Consider the following 20095-nt stretch of genomic DNA (forward strand, 5'->3'; position numbering starts at 1 on the left):
GGTGAGTGTTGAACTGGAACGAAGTTTATTCAGATCAATTTTTGTCCAATAGCTTTACTTAGTCTAGGACTCCATAGACTCAGAGTTTTGTAAAGATTAATCATCAGAACAGTAATGATTGACCAGTGATTAAATAATCTCTTCCTTGCAGTCATGTGAACATGCTACTGCTTAATGCAATAGTTTGTGGCAGTAGTCTGCAGCAGACCTGGTTGCTTTTTTGGAGAACATAATACCTTTCATAAGGTTGCTAATATGGAGGCTGTCCAGCAGTAATAATTTCGACTGCCAATTAAAACACTGAATTTTCTTTTTTTTTAATATTTTGAAAAAATTAGCCATATATAAGCATTTCTCCGTTTTAAAAAAAAATGAAAAAAGGGTCAAGAAAAGTTAAAACAAAAATTGAAAGTTCAGTTTCTCCAGAATGCCTGAGCATTTTCCATACTGCAGTTTGAAATTCAGATAGTATATACACTGCAGGTCAGGAAAACTATCACCAAGTCTTACCCAAGTGAAACAAAAAGGACCTGAAACTGAAAAAGGACCTGAAACTAATCTAAAAAGCATACAGAGAGAGCTCCATGTATGCCTTAAAATCCCCAGAAAATTAGGGTGGTGGTGTCTGAAATAGATTAGATGAATGTGTGAAGGAGGAGAGAAACATGAAGTCCAAATGACATTCTTTGCATCTGTGTTCTTAGCAAAACACAAATCTTCAGTAGGGAATTTCCGAAAAAGTTATATTCCTTGCTATGCAAACCAATGTATAAATTGATTAAATACTGATGATATTCAAAACCTCCTGGGCAAATAAAGATTTGCATGAAAGAGTAAATGACTGCTGTAACAAAAATATTGAATTAGTTGTGTGTTTGTCCTTCATATTTAATAAGTAGACAAAGGCCATTTTAACAATAAACAAGATTTGAAGTGTGGAAGCAAAGGAATTATAGGGATGGAGGCCACGCTCTAAATAAACTGATGGAAAATGTGCAGAAGGAAAAAAAAGGCAGAAAAGGAATTAGCAGGATTTCCTATTAGAATTTATTAAGAGTGACACACCTAAAAACGTTTGGGTGAAAAGAGAATACGTGCTTGCACTATCAAAGCTTTGATAAAATTCCTTGCCACAGATTCATAACAAAAACTAAACAGGATAAGAAAATACGTACAGGAACTTTAATTGTCCCAAGAGCAAAATGAAGAAATTAGAGATAACGGATAGCTGCCAACTGAAACGACTTTAAAGAGGGATTAGAACGCTGAACAAAAATTTGTGCTTTCTAAAATAGAAAATATTTTACTGGACAGACTGCTGCAGTTAACAGTTTCAAAGAATAAGACATAAAATGTAGTGTTTACATTTATGAGATATATAGTTCTTAAAAATTAAGTATGTAACATTTAGTAGCAAAAGGAAGAGAAAACATTATCTTATCAGTACCTGGTCGCCCTTGTGGAGTTTCAAGTTAAAACTAAAAACTCAAGGAACTGTTTAATCCTGCTGTTCAGTACAGCAAAAACACCAGAGCGATTAATAATAAAACCCAAAGGGCAAAGTCTGACAGAAGCAACTTTAGGCAGCTTATTCAAAGTGGGATTTGAGCAAAATTGTATTTGCTATCCTACAAACCCCATTCATTTTAATGAATTCTGCATATACCTACCTCGGGAAAGCCCTTCTGTTCACGTATGAATTCTGTCATTCAATCTCAAATTGAATACAAAAGAAAAGCATCAGCATTCAGCTTTTGTGGTTCACACAGAGCATTGATCCAAGGGCAGGTAATGAAATAAAGAAAAAGTTGGATACTACAGACAGGCACATTTTAATTCCTTGGGAATTAAGTGCAATGTATGGAGTTTAATAGTGTACTTGTTTTAGAATTTTGACTGCCAAACACACCTGTTTGACATTAATAATCAAATCTGGAAACTGGGATCTCTGAACCAGGAGTCAATATTTAGAAGAAAATTCATTAAAAAGTACAATTCATAACAGTTTTGGTCATTAAAATAAATTGACGCAGAAAAGAAATATATGGCGTTCTGGGTTTTTTTAAAGAAATGTACTAAAAATGTTACTTATAAAAACATTAGTATGTTAGAGACTGTTTGATATTAAGTACCCCTCTTAGTTTTTCAGAAGGAAAAGGAATATAACAGCATCACAAAGTTGTTAGAAAGTCCTGCAGTTTTCATGTGGTGCAAAATTTTCCAGTTGGAAGATGAGATCAACAGCAGCTTCAACATCTGACACTACATGGTTTGGTTCTACTAAAGCAGGATCAAATCTGAAATCTCTGTGTCCATGAAAGACAGTCTCAGTGATGTTCTCCCTTGTATCAGAAGGCACCTCTGTGTGAGGGTTATAAACTCCGGTACAAACAAGAACAGACGTACATCTTGTGGCAGTAGCTGATGCAAGTTCATTTTCCCAAGAATTCTCAAGCTCCTCTTCCTGAGAAACGGTGGCAGATCTTGTGCCCCCGAGGGCTTTGGCCTGGACATGAGCCTTAGAACTTCTTGAGATCTTCTCTTCAAGGTAGCGGTTGTAAAGATTAGCACCATAAATATCTGTCATCAGGTTGTCCCTAGAAACACAGGAAAATTCCATCAGAACAAAAATATAGATGGTATATGTATAATTATTAGGGTAAGAGAGTTCATTTTATCAAAATTGAACATGTCCAGAAATATTTCACAAGAAGAGTCCTCCACTCCTTTGCTCGCAAAAAAATATTTTATGCCACCAGACTTGAAATTTTGGGCTTAGAAAATTTAGAACTACGCCGCCTTCGGTATGACCTAAGCATAGCTTATAAAATCATCTGCTACAATGTCCTACCTGTCAATGACTACTTCAGTTTCAACCACAACAATACATAAGCACACAATAGATACAAACTTAAAAGTGAGCCGCTCCAAACTCAATTGCAGAAAATATGACTTCAGCAACAGAGTGCTCAATGCCTGGAATGCACTTCCTGACTCTGGTTTCATCCCAAACCCACCATAATTTTAACCTTACTGGCTACTGTTGACCTCACCCCATTCCTAAGAGGTCTATAAGGGGCGTGCATAAGAGCACCAGCGTGCCTACCATCCCTATCCTAATGTTCCCTTTAATTGTATACATTTTATGTATTCAATTCATGCTTATACTTATATATATTATCTAATATGTACTCAACAAATAAATAAAATAAAAAATAAATAAAATTCAATTTCAGTCATTTGTCTACACCCAGTTAGAATTTGGAGAGGTGCTTGGAATGAGACATAGACTACTCTTTGCATAATGTAGTAACCCCTTTTCATGGGAAACTATATGTATCAAAGCTCCCTTTGTGGGAATTTTACTCCTGATCCAGCAATTTTGTAAACTCAAATCCTGCATGGTATTGCACTGAGCTTCTTATTCTTTTGGACAAATAAAGTTTAATGGAATATTTAAAGAGTATAGATAGTCCTTGGATAATGATAGTAATTGGGACTGTAATTGGGAATGTGGGCAGAGGAAGTAATTGGGAATGTAGGTAGGGGGATGTTGTCAGTCTATTGCCCCCAGCAATCTGGGTCCTCATTTTACCAACCTTGGAAGGATGGAAGGCTGAGTCAACCTTGAGCAGGTGAGATTCGAACTGCCAAATTGCAGGCAGTCAGCAGAAGTAGCCTGCAGTACTGCATTCTAACCACTGTGTCACCACAGCTCTTGGCGTAGCAGGTTCCTCGGGAGAAAAAGTGGCAGAATTGATTTAAAGGAGCAATTTGTGCTTTTCCGTGTCAGCTTCTCATTGACTTTGCTTGTGGGAAGCTAATAGGGAAGGTTGCAGATGGTGATCAGATGACTGCAGTCACATGAGTGTGATGCTGCAAGTGTCATAAGTGTGAGCTGGTTGCCAAGCATTATAATAGCAATCATGTGGCTGTGGGTGCTGTGATGGCTGGAACACTGAGGACTGGTTATAAGCCTCTGTCACAACTTTGACTGGTTGCTGAACGAGGGGTAGTTAACTGAGAATTGCCTGTATTATTTTAAGTATTTAAAATAATACATTTTTAAAACTTGTGCATTTTTTAAGGTTGCAAGTGTGAACCTAATCTTTTCTAATATGTTGCCAGTGGAATGTCTATGAGGTCATCTTCCAATTTCCTCAGTGTGGGATGACAAATTATAGTTCAATGCAAGCAAAAAACATTATTTTGAAGGTGAGCATGTTACAGCCTCACAAGTGTTCTCACAGTGCAACCATTTCATGCATATCCCAATATCAAATTGATACACTCAAGACTGCCAAAAGTTACAGATGACAACTAGATTAAAAAATCTGACATATCAGAATTTTAACTTTCAATTGAAAAGCGTTTTTAAAAAACTGTTTCCCACAAGCATGAATACAATCTGAAATGCACAAGCAGGGTAAGGCACAGGGCAAGCTTCTTTAATTTATCCTGCCGGGATTCAGAAATAGAAGATAAAGGAAGCTGCTGGATCATTTTAGCACTCCTAGGCTGCCTTTTTATTGGCAGCCATGCAATGGCATTTCATGCTAAACAGTCTCATTTTACAATAGGCAGGATTATCTTGCAATGGAATTACTTTCAAAATCAATTTGAAGCTTAGCTGCTACTGTACAATTACACAAGTAACCAATTATTCAAAAGTTCTCTCATATAGCTCTTCCAAAGTGAAATCTGTAGTGTTTGAACTGAAATCTCAAGCATGACATCCATGAACTACAAGACAATCTTAGCTGATGCTGAGGACCAATCAATTCCATTAAGAAAACATGACTGTAACACTTAAGCACACATGAGCAAGATCTTTGCTAGAGGCAGCAAGATCTTAAAAGAGGGTTTCAAATTAATTGGCAGATTGGGTAGTGATATGTAGAAGTACAGGACAGATTTTGTTATTGATTTTCTGTCTAACCTGCCTCAGCAAGAGTGGCACCCTGCAAAACAATTACATTAGAGATCAACATATTTTCAGAGGGCAATCTATATACTCTTTTCAATTGTCTACCTCCATTTAACTTGGAACAATAGCTAGCCAGAAATTTAACTTTTTTGGGGGGAGGGGGGATAGCAAATGAGAGGGAAGAAAAGAAATCTCCTACCCAATGGCATACAACGTTTGAATAGGGCTCTTCCACCGCTTTGCAGATGCCTGAGTCCTAATGAGGTACTCTGCATAGTGATAAGTCACTTCACTAGGCTTTCCCATCAATGCTTCATATTTCAATTCTTTGCCAGTGATCTTCTTATAAATATTTTCCAAACAAACCATAAACGTTCCATGCCCAAACCTGAAACACAGAAATAAAATTTGGTCAATAGTTCTATCACTGGCTAGGATAAAAGCAATGTATTACATTAAAAGGAAGAATTTTATATATACTATTTATCCAAATCCTTAGCTTCTCTGCTGTGAATTATAAGGCAAGATTGCTTTGACTCACTTTTTCTTCTGCCTACATAATTCTTGGCAGTTACTTAAAAGTTGAAGAAACATGCCAAAACATTTTAATGGTGTAGAAAAAAAAAACAATCTGGGCAAGATAAGCTTCACAAAACATTTACACAGCTGAATTAATTAAGTTTACTGTGAGAATACTATCCTGATGCTTTTGGCAGAACCACCAAAAAAAAAAAAAATGCTATGGTTAGAATCAGAGCAAAATAACAGTTTAATTTCAAGAGAGAAAGACATTAACTCAGAAGCAAAAGTTACATATAGTATATGTAGTAGCAGTCAACTACTACAACAGTAGTCTGGCAATTCAATTAGGTTTGACAAACTGAGCTATTCATTTACGATAAATAAAAAATAAAGTTTATTTTATATATAGTAAAGGTAAAGATTCCCCTCGCACATATGTGCTAGTCGTTCCCGACTCTAGGGGGTGGTGCTCATCTCAGTTTCATAGCCGAAGAGCTGGCGCTGTCCGAAGACGTCTCCGTGGTCATGTGGCTGGCATAACTAAACACCAAAGGTGCACAGAACACTGTTATCTTCCCACCAAAGGTGGTACATATTTTTCTACTTGTATTTTTTACATGCTTTCAAACTGCTAGGTTGGCAGAAGCTAGGACAAGTAACGGGATCTCATCCCATTATGCGGGACTAGGGATTCAAACCGCTGAACTGCTGACCTTCTGATCAACAAGCTCAGCATCTTAGCCACTGAGCCACCACATCCCCATTTTATATACACAAACACACACATAGAATGAAATATATATTCTATGTATATCTGCATACAAAAACTAAAATTCATGTGTTTCCAATGATACTTCTAATGCATCTGGAAGTAGTATTTCCAGCCAAGCCCCTTCCCATAGAATTGCTGTTCTTATGAGAGGCCTCCTTTTGCCTCTTCTTTCAGGATTTACCAGGATAGTATCCCAAGCATCAGTTATTATTGGACATGCCAAAATGGCATTATACACATAAAATGGATTTCTACATTGTTCCAAGTGGCTGACAAAGCAATAAGTGCATTTTAAATGGGAGGGAAGCAATGGTGGGTTGCCCCCGGTTCGCATCAGTTCTATAGAACCGGTAGTAAAACCAGCGGGAGGCTCCGCCCACCGACCCTGACGTCATCAAAACACTTCTGCGCATGCGCAGAAGAGCGTGCGGCCCCACTGCAAACCAGTAGTAAAGGTAAGTAGAACCCACTCCTGGAGGGAAGATGTTGTCACTACCCAAATATTAATTCAAGCTTTGGATATATTCATTGAACAATCAATTCTGTCTCAAATCAAACAATTATGACACCACACATCTTTGACTAAGGTAGTGGCTGAGAATCTATGTTAGAACCTAAAGAAAAATACCTCCAGAACAACTAGCATCTTTGCCTTACCTTGGGGATTGAGCTTCAGCTGCCCACATCAAATCCATATTACAAGCCAATACAGGAATATGTGGATACGTACGTTGATAAGGATTTCCAGGATAGCCACTTGTCAAAAGAACATCTATTATCAATTGTAAGTTGGTTTCCCACCTCACTGGCTCACCAAACAAAATAACTGCTGTAAGATAAGCACAATATCAATGTGTTACATGGACGTGATTGTAAGCTATTTCTTAATGCAAAATAACAAACACACCCCATTCCGTTTTTCATGCACACTATAACAAGAATAGGCAAACCATGGGCCTGGGCTGCATCTAATCATTGAATCTATTCTTAATCAGCCCGTAAAGGCTGCTGTGATCATGCCATCAAAATTTAGCAGCAAATAAATTAAAAAAAAAAAATAGCACATCTTAAAATGCAGAAATCTTTTTTTTTAAGTATCACAAAACCATTTGGGGCAGCATTACATTGGTATGTCCACTGATATTTAAAAGAAAATAATTACTTTGTATTTAAAGTACTTCAGTCCTTTTTCTTTTTAGAAATAGAGAAAAACAAAACAAAAAAAATCAACTTTACAAAAACCAATTTTTAATGTAAACTGCCAGTGGAATATAATTACAAACCTTAATACAACTTCTGTAACATGAATTAGCATAGAATATTAATGAAGGGGGAGAAGGGCGGTATATAAATTCAAAAACAAATAAAAAAATAAAAAAACGAATGTTACTAGTTTTTTCATTAGTTTTTAAACCTCATATGAAATTGAAACTGTAATAATGTGGTTTGGTAAAGAACTAGAAACTTAACAGCTTAACATTAATGGTAGATTTATAATAGATAGTAGAAAAATCAAAGAAACAAATAAAAATGAACAACCTGTCAGTATCATTGTAAAATGACGTATATATTGTATATGATGACTGTCACATTCTTATTCGGATATATCACAGCAGCTAGCAAAAATTAGCACAATGCTTTCAGAGCTATCACAAAGCAGTCCATTTTACTTGGAGTAAATTTCAGAATTAAACATAAACATCTAGACATACTGACCTTCAATCTTGGGGAATTCCATTGTGGGTAAGTGCTACAAATTAAAAAAAAAAGTTACATTTACTAAGAAAAGTATCCTTTATTAGCACAAAGAAGAAACAAAGTAAACAAACCTCTGAACATTATGGGCACAGCCCATGTTCTGATTAAATTCCCAGCACCTCTAAAAAATTAAAATCTGTCATCACAAACTTAAGGAGATGAGCTACTTCCCATTTATATAATTTGCACACCACTGTTTTAGATCTTGAATGTTTTGTCCCTTAATCTTGCTGTAAAAGAAGTCCATATAATTGCCAATGTGTCTTAGAAATTGTCTCCTGTGTTTATAACACAGAATACCCTCTAATATATCACTTATCTTTTTAGGCCTAATTCAACATGCCACCAGAGCTGCTTCTTCCTCCACTCTTCTGACTTTGATCATCTGAAAGTCCTTACTATTAACTTCATGTCATTTCCACATATTCAATTGCAGCTCATTTGGTCTGTAGAAGTTGCATTATGTTCAACAGCACAATATCACAGATGTAATGATGAAAACCATATCCGTGCATTCTTCTGTATTCTATTTTTAATGTTTTTGTAACATACACATTCGTTGACTTGTGTGTGCTGAATTTCAGCTTCACAGTTAAAATTTTCAGCCCAAAAGTATGAGGAGGCTGAGTGGGGATTATGGAACATCATATGAAAGTAACTTCAGTTGTTTTACCTGGCAAGCAAACTTAACCAACCTCCCTCAAGACAATGCTTTCAAGTTGGATTTAAATAATCATGGGAAAAGACGGGGACACCTGAACTAAACTATATTGGCTAACCAGATCAATTACTTTCAACACTCTACTGAATTAAATTATTTTTCTGATTTCTCTTTTCTGTAGCTGCAGGTGTGTTTGCTGCAAAATGGTGTACCAGCAACATCTATGTCATAGTGTGCTTACCAGGGAAAGAACAAAACAATTGCATCACAAAATAACAAACCATAACCACTCTTTTCTGTAAAACAACCAAGCCTGTAGAGCTAATTAGAGAGCTAACTATACATTGACCTGAACTCCAGATGTCAGGAGAGACTCAATTGAACAAAGCTGAATCAGTCCAATGCTGCTGCCTTCTTTACCCTCTTCCCTACTACAATACTCGAGCGTTTGTGTTATTAGTCACCAATAGCGTTTCCTCAGTTGCTCTCTCGGCTGCTATCAAATCTGTTCTAGGATCAGTCAATATTGAGAAACTCTAAGAAGAAAGAGTGCAATCTTTTATATGCTACGAATGATGCAAAGAAAGATACTTTAAATGCATCCTTTGTGTACACAGTGCATAATTTTTGACAATCAAATTAGCAGTACATGTTGCATCAAGGAAACAATAAGACTTGAGCAATTGGACTTTCACCACATTACTGTTTTTTATTTGTGCATATGAGGAAATATTTATCCACGCTCTGCTATAATCTGAACTAAAACCCACCTTCACTATGTTGCTACTGGCACAAAAGAGAATTGGTAACAAGAAGTCAAAGAGTTAACTTATTTATAACATAGAACATCAACACCCTTCTGTTCTTGGTATGAATGTTGGAAATATATCTCTCAGCACATTTTAATGCATGTTTTGTTTTTATTGAATATAGTTGTATATTAACTTATACTTATTTTATTGTATAACTTTCATACCACTGTATGAAAGATCATCTGACTAGGTAAAGTGAAGTCTTTTAGTCAAGCTTGACTATTGACAATTGATGTATCCATGTAGTTTTCTTAACAACAGGGAAAGGATGTTGTTGCTAAATCTTCCTGATGTTTTTCAACTTCCCGGTCTGGACTACATTACTGGTAATTCTCTGTCATTTCTTACCCAATCAGTAATCTAAACTGACACTATTTACTTTCCGAGACAAGAAAAGGTAAGTGATACTGCCACTTTCTAAAACATATTCAGGAAGGTATTTAGCACTTGAAAGATCACTGTTTTTTCTGTCACACTCAAGCCCCATCTTCAAAACTGGTTAAGAGTTTAAAGCATTTCTGGTTTGGTTGGGAACAGATAAAGGAGTCTGAATCACAGCAATGTGGCATTGTCCATTTTATGTTCCTGCTTCTCCTATCATCCAGCCCACCTATTGCTCTGCTTACTATGCTTTACTCTGCTTTGCTCTGCTTACTATGCTATACTCTGCTTTGCTACTATGTGTCCATAAGAGGAACTGGCACCATCTAGGTGAGAGTGGAAACAGCAGACATTTAGCCTTGAAATAGAGTGCTGAGTCAGAGGGCCAAAGGAGTTTATGAGAAGAGATGGGCTGAGACAGCTTTGTCAGACAGTATATTACTTCTTTTGATTTGTAGAATGGTGAGGCTCAAAGTTAGAGGAAGTGATACTCCCAGTATTTCATGCCTGGTTATCACAATTGCCCAGGTGACACTCATTATAAGTGTACTTCCAGTTCCAAAATTTTGGAATCCTCTCATTTTGAATCTGTTTGATTTTATTTTTTAGAAATAACTGAAGGTGGTAAACATATCCAACACAGCTCGCTCCTCCTATTTTCCCACAACCACCTCTCTGTGAGGTGAGTTGGGCTGTGACTGGCCCAAAGTACCCAGCTGGGTATCATGCTAAGGAGGAACGTGCAACTCATGATCTCCTGCTGTCTAACCTTGTGCCTTAACCACTAGACCAAAAAGAATCAATGTAAGCCTTATTCATCCTTGGAAAGAACATCATTTATATCAGCGGTCTCCAACCTTTCTGGCACCAGGGCTGGTTTTGTGGAAGACATTTTTTTCACGGACCAGTCTGGATAGTTTTGTGCACATCTTAGACTGTGAACATGTGCAGATGAAGCTTTGCTTGTTTGCCCGCCAGCACAGTCCAATTCCTAACAAGCCGTGGACTGGTCCATGGCCCAGGGGTTGGGAACCCGATTTACATGACAAGCAGCCCAATAGGCAACTGCAATTACAATGTAAAAAAATATGAAAGGAATTATTAAAGAGAAAAAGCAATAAAGTACAGTACACTTACCAAAACTTTAGGTCTTCTGTCATGATCCACCATGTCCAATAAGGGATAGGTTTCTCGCAACCTGTCAATTGTAATAGGCCGACAAAATCCAAGACTAATGACATATTGGTTATGGATAGCAATGCATCTATGTTTTAATGAAAGACATATTTGTTTTGCATTCCCCAAATAATACATTTGAAATGGCAGTGACAGACATATTCTAAGTACAGGAAATGTTTCCATATCCTCTGGGAGAATACTGTACATACAATACAAGGAGAGAGATAAACACAATCTTCGTTCATTGGTTCACTCAGAACTTTACATTTAGGACTCTTACAAAAGCTAATTTTTATTCAGAAGTACAACAATGTTCAATAATAAGTTTCTTATTAACTCATTATAATTTACAGTACATTCCAATCTGAAACATTTATGAGCGTTCCTAATAAATGGATTCAAATTGATATCTAGGAACCTTGCTTTGAAAATCTTTAACTTTGCTCAAAGAAAGAGGAATTTTGAATTAGTGGAATTGATTCAAGGAATCAAGAGGCAAAGGAGATCTACTCCCTCTACTTAGTTTGTCTTATCCGTTTACATTCTGTATCATCCCATTTGAGATTTCCTAAATTCATGGAGTTGATAGGAGACATTTTCTGCTTTCTCTACAAAATATATCTTTGAATCTTGAGAAAAAACAATACACACCACATGCTTAACTCTAGCACATCCCCCTATCAGGCATCTTCGGCCCAATGCAGAATAAACCCAGTATTTCCAAGGATACTGCTTAGCGATGTCAAGGAGCGGGCCTTGTCCTGATACAAGAACACATTTGTCATGGTAACGCCTGAACATTCGCAAAGGACTGTGGGACATCATAACTTGGTCTTTGGAAATCTAGGAGAGATAAAAAGTGGATAATCCGTTTTCATTCTTGTAGAGATAGCCCTTGAATTATGACCATTTATTCAGTGACTGAAATTACAATGATTTGGGGAGTAAGGCTTCCGAAGGTTCGAGAGAATGGAGGCCACTCTTGTGGTGCTTTGGAAGCCTCATTCCCCAAATTGCTTCCAAAAGAAATGGAAAATGTAGAACAATTTTAATTTTTAAAAAATGGAAAGATTTGTAATGAAGCTTAAGAAGCTGCCTCTATCAGCTGAAGACAAAATTCTAAGCTATAGATAAATATATGACAATTCCAATTCATGTACAGTAGAGAAGAAAGAAAATGACAAGCATTCCAATAGATGGAATAAAATTACTCACTGGAACTTCAAGAAGATGAGACAGCTGGTCTGCTTTCTTCTGACACAGACAGTTTCCTGCGTTAGTAACAAATACTACAGGCACCACAAGTTGTCCCTGAGAATTAAATAGTTTTTGAAAGGCTTTTCGGGCAGCAGGAATTGGGGTCCTTCCTCGTACCAATACTCCATCAATATCAAACAGAATGCCAAAGGTAGGTTGTACACCTAGCTGAAATGGAAGAGAGAAACAAGAGAAAGAAAAATCTTATTATCAACTAGACATCATGTAGCTTAAATTCATAAAATGCTTGTACAGTGTTACTCTTCTCTGCTTCAAGCAACTTCATATAAATTCATGGTTCCTCCTCTCCTTCACTATATATTTACAACAATCAAAGTGAAATTGCTAGAAGTGGCTAGTATTATCTTAACTCTGTGAGGGTTTACCCCAAGGAGTATGCTCAGCTCAAAGCTATATAGTGAGCTTTACAACAGAATTGGTATTTTACTTCTAACTATTCCAGGAAACTCATTTTGGCACTTGTACATTCTATAGTGACGCCAAGATCATCAACACATTGCCATATTACAAATTATTATTAATATTACAAATTAAGCGTGGCACTGAAACTTAAAAAGAAATAAAACTTGGTTCATGAGCAGCATGTCAAGATGGATATTTGGAAAAAAAATTCATAAGAATATTATGCTGTAATTCCCATATTCCTTTGTTGGGTATCTAGTAATAATACAATGTCAATGAACTCAAGGCTATAAAATGTAAGGTGCCAAGTTCCTTAAATTGTTGTGAGCCTCAGATAGCAGACTTGTAGAAGCAATAAGGCATAGGCATGTCAGATTTGGAAAACACAATTTTACCTGTATTAATCTATGTAATATAACTTGACAAGAAAAGTAAATATTTTTTTATATTGAGAAAGATAATGTTATTGCCAACTTTCTATCCAAGACTATTTCTCCATCATGAGACATAAGATATTAACTAAGTAACTAGATTAGAAAAAGGGATCATGTAGAGAGGAATGTAGCTACTGGAAAAACCAAACTAACTTCTTACGTTTTTGACTCAGATATATTTGTTAAACCGTTATTTCTATACAGTAAGTCTTATTAGGGATTGAATTATATTAATGTTTTGGTTTGTTTTAATTTACAAAACTCTTACTTTACTAAAAAGAAATATACTCTCAGAGAAAAATAAAAACATTTAAAATGTCTGAAAATACATGTTCCAGAGAACATGAATGTATAACTCAAATGTTCCAACTGGAAGATTTATGGCATAGTTAAGACAAGAATTATATTAGATTTTTCAGTGTATAATAGTTCGCATACTGCTGGCTGGAGAATAGTTCAACTCTGCTGGCTGAAGAATTCTGGGAGTTGAAGTCCATAAATCTTAAAGCTGCCTAGTTTGAAGACTTCTGTACTAAGTTTTAATATAGTTAAAACTAAGTCTTAAGGAAGGAAATAAGCATATAAAACAATTAAAAGTACACAATGCTTTTATGGTTTTCACAATGTCTGAATTAGTTGAAACAAAAAATAAAAGAATTCCAATATCTCTCTGTAAATGCCTTCTTTTCTGGTTCAGAAACTGGATCCAACAATGCACATATTTCACATTTTTATTGAGGATTCTATTAGCAGCCTTTCTTATATTGCTTTTTAATTTGTTTAGGTGTTAGCTATCTCCACAAATACTAGATGCTAGGAAAGTATAAGTGGGAATTAAGTCATGACAGTAGAATATGCATTGGTATGAAATATATCATGAATCTATTCAAAGGAATATAGTTTTCCTATTATAAGTAGGAAAGACAGCACTTGTTTATTTTGCCATTTTTACTAGATGATGTTACTGCACTTGTTTGATAATATACTTGTACAATTACCAAAATTGATCAAGTGTAAACAATTAGAAATTTCTACTGGGCAAACCTCTCCATGCATACAGGCACAAGAGGATCATTAAAATCATAATTTCCAGTGTACAATATTTGTATTTAGATATAAAGTCTGAGTCTCCCCACTGTATTCACAACTATATTTTTTATGATTAGATGTTTAAGTAGTTAGTTTAGAGAATTAAACATTTATGCCAAGTTAGATACTGGCACTTATATGCCCAATTACTGCATAATTTCACTACACATTTGCCCACAAGGTATATGGAGATCGTAATAACATATTATTAGTCATTTTAGTTTGGCTTTGCCCAGAAACCAGAAAGAAACTGTTGGCATAATGTCTACATTCCATTTGCCACAGCACAGATGGAAAAACAACAACATCATCAGTTTGAAAGGTAGAATTGATTATGTATCAAGATGGTATCAATTTTTAAAAAACCATGTACTGTAGATAGATTATCTCCAGGAGAATATGTCCCCAACCTGGTTCTTCAGGCTTTTAATGACACATTTATTACTGCTATCCATGAATTCATCATCTTCTGCTCTTTCTTTTCCCCTTTCCCAGCATTACTGACTTCTCCAGATAAGCATGTGTCCACAGTATGACCATTTCAGTCTGTTCATTTGTGCCATTAGTGAGATCTCTGATTTGATTTGTTTGATGACCTATTGGTTTGTTTTCCTGGTATTCTCAGGTTTTCTCCAACACCAAATTTGAAAAGTGTCAGTACACTTCCTATCCTGCTTCTTCAAAGTCCAACTTCTGTACAGTGCAACAAAAAAAAAACCCCACCATTGCCTGCACGATTTTGATCTTTTGAAAGGTAGAAACATATTGCTAAAATAAGTAAAACCAAAAAGGAAAATATAACAAGTCCAGCAATCTAATTTTTAAATAGTCAGCTTGAATGTGCTAGTAATGATGGCTGCAAGTATAAACACAATCCCACATTTTATCTTTGGGATTACTCTTTGTACATGAAAACAAACTGAATGAACAAATGGCTATTGCAAAATAAACCCATTGCAAAAGCAAACCATATAGCTACCTCATATACTTTATAATGACTTATAATTCAAACAATGAAATGTTTCTGAAAAAAACTCCGAAAGTTCATGCCTTTTACAATATTGCAACCCGTCATCATTAATATCAAAGTTGCAGCCCAAGTTGATTTGCTCTTATTTGTGCCTGCCTTTCAACAGGAGAGTAGTGTCTAATTTCAAACATTACTGTATTTTTCATGTACGCTTTCTCTAAAGAAACAAACATCCCTGGCATCAAAATAATCTAGGAAAAGATAGGTAAAAGGACCAGGATCCTCTCTAATCATCAGCAGGATAACTCCATAAAGACAGAATGATACCAAATGTGGTGTGATAGTGAAATCGGCAAAACAAAAAGAAAATTAAAAATGGGGAGGATCAGGGCTGCAGAAAAAAATAGTGTTTCCCTATAGAAGCAGTAGGGCAGTAGTTTCTAATGTTGCCAACTGTTCCATTCTAATCCCCCCCCATCATGTGACTCAAAGAAGCAGCATTTGCAGCCTGCATTGTTCCTATACATGGAAAACAGAAACAGAGGTGCAGCATGTTATTTTGGTACTTGGAGGTTAAAACAGATGCTTCCAATGACCACTGCCTCCAAAAGGGTTTAAATGATTTCACATTCTGCATGTTCTTCTGAGTTTGTCTTTATCCTAGTTTTTGCAGCAAATAGTTATCAACTGAGTGTTCCCATCTAACCCCTTCTCATATATGGCTATTGATAATGAATGCAAAGATTAATGCTAGTTTGTGAATCTTAATATTTAGCACATTGTTAACTCTGAATCTGATCCTCCTATAAACTTAAAGGTAATACTAATTTATGCACTCTTTCCTCCACCTATGTGGCACCCAATATACAGTTCCTCGCTTAAGGAACTACAGCAGTAGTGATGATTACAAAAGGAGTGCTACTAGTTCAGACAGGTTACTTGAGCCCAAATAATTATGCTTAAACTTGAAATATTAAGAAGCTTTATATACAACTCCTAGCCTAAAGGCTTTCTCCAGCTAGCAACACAGAATTCCTATGTTTGGTTAACTCAGGGATGACTTTAAAAAAAGCACATGCTTGAAAACCAGAGTGATTAAGAAAGAAAACATTAGCGATCTTTATCATTTAAGACAAACTCTTCTCTGTATGAATTGTTTCAAACAAGATAACCAGGCTTAAAATGCACTGAGAACGTTGCAGCAAATATTTTAGAATCCAAATTCTTGATCACTCAAATCCGAGGATGCACGTTAACAGTTCGGTGTAACTTCTCAAGAACTCATTAAATATAAGTTTCACACTACCCAGGAGGGCAAACTCATGGATTTGGTCAGGAATCCAGACTTTTCCTGCATCAAAAGTCCAGCCAGCCGATGCTGAAAGGACAAGAGTTTTAAGAAAACTGACAGCAGCAGAAGCAATCATCATCCTTAACGGAATTGACAGGAATCGAATGATTTACACATGAGCAAAAAGAGTAAAAAAAAAAGCAACCGGGTCCCCAAAACCCATTGCTGGCTGCTTAAAAAGGGGGTGAAGCCCCGGCTTAGCTTTTCTCTGAGAAAGCCAGAGGTGGAAAATAACAAATTCTGCTTTCTCTCGTTGACCCATTTCCTCCAAAGTGGGTTAAAGTGGCATTAAGCGTGAAATGAAAACGAGAAGAAAAGTGCTCTTAACCGGGAAGATCTTCGGTGTTTACTCCCCCCTCCCACCTCAATCCCGGCATTCAGACCCACGAAAGCGCGAAGCCCCCCCCCGCTACCCCCCAGCAAAGCGGCGCTTCCCCGCGTACGGCAGGGTCTTCTGAAAGCAGATGGCGCCAGGCTTTTCTTCCCCTCCTTCTGCTCCCGTTTGAAAGAAACGCCACCCCAGCACGGAGAGAAAGAGGTCCCGCTACATCTTACGCTCTCTGGGCTTGCTTGGGTCGGGGACGTCAAGGGAGCGACAGGGGGGGGAGGGTCTTCCCAAAGCGTTCCCCCCGCATCCCGGGGCGAGAAAAAGCGGGCAAGCCCCACTTACCTGAGCTCTGCCTTTGCTCCCTTCGGAAGCCGCGGGAGCCGGAGCCTCGTGGCAAAGCCTGACCCTCCCCGGAGCTCCCGCAGCCAGAGCTCTCTGTAGACGCCGGCAGAGGAGGGGCAGCGGGCCCCGCATAGCGCCCGTCCCTTGCGCGGACTCGCCCAAGACCCCGGCAGCCCTCCTGCCCTCAGAAGAGCAGCGACCGCCTCAGCGCCATCGCGCCTACGGCCAGAAAGCCGACGCCGGCTTCTCCCTAATGCTTTTCTACGGGCCCGCCCCTTTTTTTGCCTCTTACGTCAGCCAAGGGGTGGAGCCTGCCAAGCACCGACATGGCTCTTTCGCGTAGGTCGCAGCCTCCGGCGTTTCTACGGGGACCTTGAAGAGAGAAATCTCCGGGGCGGCCGTGGAGGCGCCCGGTCCGCTTCCCTTTGTTGATGGTTACGCAACTTTTGGGGAGTGGGGGTGGGGGGAGGAGGATGGACAGTTTGCATAGGGGCTTCTCATTTTCTCCTGTTTTGCCCCGTTGGTCGGAAAAGCAAAGGAGTTCTGGATTTTGGTTTAAAAAAGGTAGAGAGCCTGCATAGCTTATATGCAAGACTATTTTACCTAAATTAGATTAAAGATTATTAATAAGTATTATAGAAATAAGTAAAGAAAGATGCTCCTAACTTAATTTCCATTTGGCTAAACGATTTTTATAGCAGCAGCAATCTGATTTTCACAAAAGTGAATTTGTATTGAATCCATTTTCAGAATCTGAATCAAATTAATAAACAGCAATTTATTTATTTATTTTTATATCACCACTGGCATTTGAGGAAAATTGGTCCATAATTTTGAACGCCTGGTGTTTTTATACACACATTACATTCTTATTGGGACACTCCTTTTGGTAAACTACAGAAAATGGAAGAAATACTAAGCCAAAGAAAGTAAATAAGTATGAAATAGAAATTCAGCTAAATCTAGATTGTACAAATGCCATTTACTCTACCTCCATAACATTCGGTCATTGCAATGCATTCTGAGTTCCACCACTTTTTGTACTTTTTTCTGAGGTTCTGATAACCTTCATCCAATCCCAACTTTCAGTCTTTTCTTCCTCTCAATTCACCCATTCTTCCTTCATACATTTGTTTTGTGACTCAGTCTTCATTCATTCTATGCATCTAACAAACTCATCATACTTTAGTGCAGGTGGCTCACTTTTGTATTCAATCCACATTCCTTCAGCACTAGCTTATCCTTGTCCATATCTCTTCCTGCTTTTTCACACAGTTCTAAATGATCTTAATCTTACAGAATTCAATTTAGTTTTGTTTTTCCTAGTAATACAGATTATCCTCAGTTTACAACTAGTTGTTTAGTAATCCTTTAAAGTTCAAGGTGGAACCTACCTGCGCTCCCTGCAGTCATGTGACCATATTTAGGACACTTGGCAACTGAGTCATATTAATGGCTGGTTGCATACTGTCTACCACTTTTTTATGTTTTTGCTGAAAACCAGCATTGGTTGCTTAAGAACAGCTGCAACAAATGTCATAAAATTGGGTCAGTCATGTGACCACTTTACAACTATCTCAAGTTATGATTGTGATGGGCAATCTCCATTAGTTGTAACTTGAAGACTACTTGTATTCATCTCTAACTTCCATATAATACTGACAGAAGCACTAAATATAACTCTTTTTGCTTCTTTCAGTAAATATCAAGTGTTCACAATAGACCAGGGGTCAGCAACCCGCGGCTCTGGAGCCACATGCGGCTCCGGAGCCGCATGTGGCTCTTTCATCCCTCTGCTGTGGCTCCGTCGCTGGTCGGCGCCACAATTTTGAGGAGCTTCTGGTTGGGGGGGGAGGGGAAGCATGATGTGCCAGGAGGAGACTCTATGGCAAGGGACGGGTTTTCTGGTCGGCTCCACAATTGATAGGGCTTTTGGTTAGGACAGGTAGATGAAAAAGGATACCGCACTAGGAGGAGACTCTATGGTGGGGGAACCAGACTTCCGGTCAGCTCCAGAACTGAACAGGGGCTTCTGGTTAGGACTTTTGTGGCTCTTTGAGGGTTTAAGATTGCCAACCCCTGCAATAGACCATGCACTGGCATTCTATCAGCATTTGCATGTTTAAAAGTATGTTTCCCAAGGTATACAATTTAATTTACTATGATTTTTATCATTTATATAAAACTGGTAATCATGGTTTTCTGTTTTGCTCTAATTTCTCTTTCTCTGTATTGTATTAATTTTGAAATTTATGCTTCTCATTGTATTGTACAATACTAATATACTGTAATATATTAGTATACAATAATATACAAATATATTCACTTTCTCAGTCAACAAGGCACTATCTGCATACAAAGTACACTTATGGACCCAATCAATGCATATCTACTGTCACCATAAGCATCTCTGGTGCATTTATCTATAAATACATTCAGCAAATAATGAACATCACACATCCTGGTCTTATTCCCTGCCCAGTGTTGAACCATTTCATTTATTTACATATGCGCTGTAGGACAAGGACTGGCAGACCAGGGGAAGGGTAAAGAGGGATCAGTTTAGAGTGGTTCTGTAGCCATAAGTAAACTAAGCCCTACCCTTTAATTGCTGTTGAACCTTATCTAGTTCTAACCGGGTGCTGACTGTTAATTGAGAAGACTTTTGTGCATATGCCTTTAGGAATAAATCAGTTAAATTGAACCTTCCTATGTACCTGTTTCTACCCCGGCTCCTGACATACTTCCATCATGTACTGCTATTATATTTAGCAAACACAAACTCTGCTCATTTCATTATACCTCTGTGCAAAATCAACTACATTTTCTTTTATTCTTCAGTCACCAAATAACCCATTTCTTTTGTACTTGTTTCATCCACCACCTACC

At 37.5% G+C, this 20095-nt stretch overlaps 1 protein-coding gene across 1 annotated transcript; it reads right to left on the bottom strand.

The window, feature by feature from the left end:
- Positions 1-1120: 1120 nt before the first annotated feature.
- On the bottom strand, positions 1121-17420 carry LOC139309563 (haloacid dehalogenase-like hydrolase domain-containing 5). The gene is made up of 8 exons (XM_070933663.1): positions 17207-17420; positions 12228-12437; positions 11743-11855; positions 10971-11064; positions 7938-7971; positions 6879-7050; positions 5127-5315; positions 1121-2597 (listed from the first exon to the last, which is right to left on the bottom strand). Exons 1-8 carry the CDS (start codon positions 17336-17338, stop codon positions 2183-2185), a joined length of 1359 nt encoding a protein of 452 aa, XP_070789764.1. The 5' UTR covers positions 17339-17420; the 3' UTR covers positions 1121-2182.
- Between the last annotated feature and the right edge of the window lie 2675 nt (positions 17421-20095).

The sequence above is a fragment of the Pituophis catenifer genome, unplaced genomic scaffold, assembly GCF_029215685.1.
Source record: "Pituophis catenifer annectens isolate HBS135680 unplaced genomic scaffold, rPitCat1.0.hap2 SCAF_2, whole genome shotgun sequence".
NCBI classification, from domain to species: Eukaryota; Metazoa; Chordata; class Lepidosauria; order Squamata; family Colubridae; genus Pituophis; species Pituophis catenifer.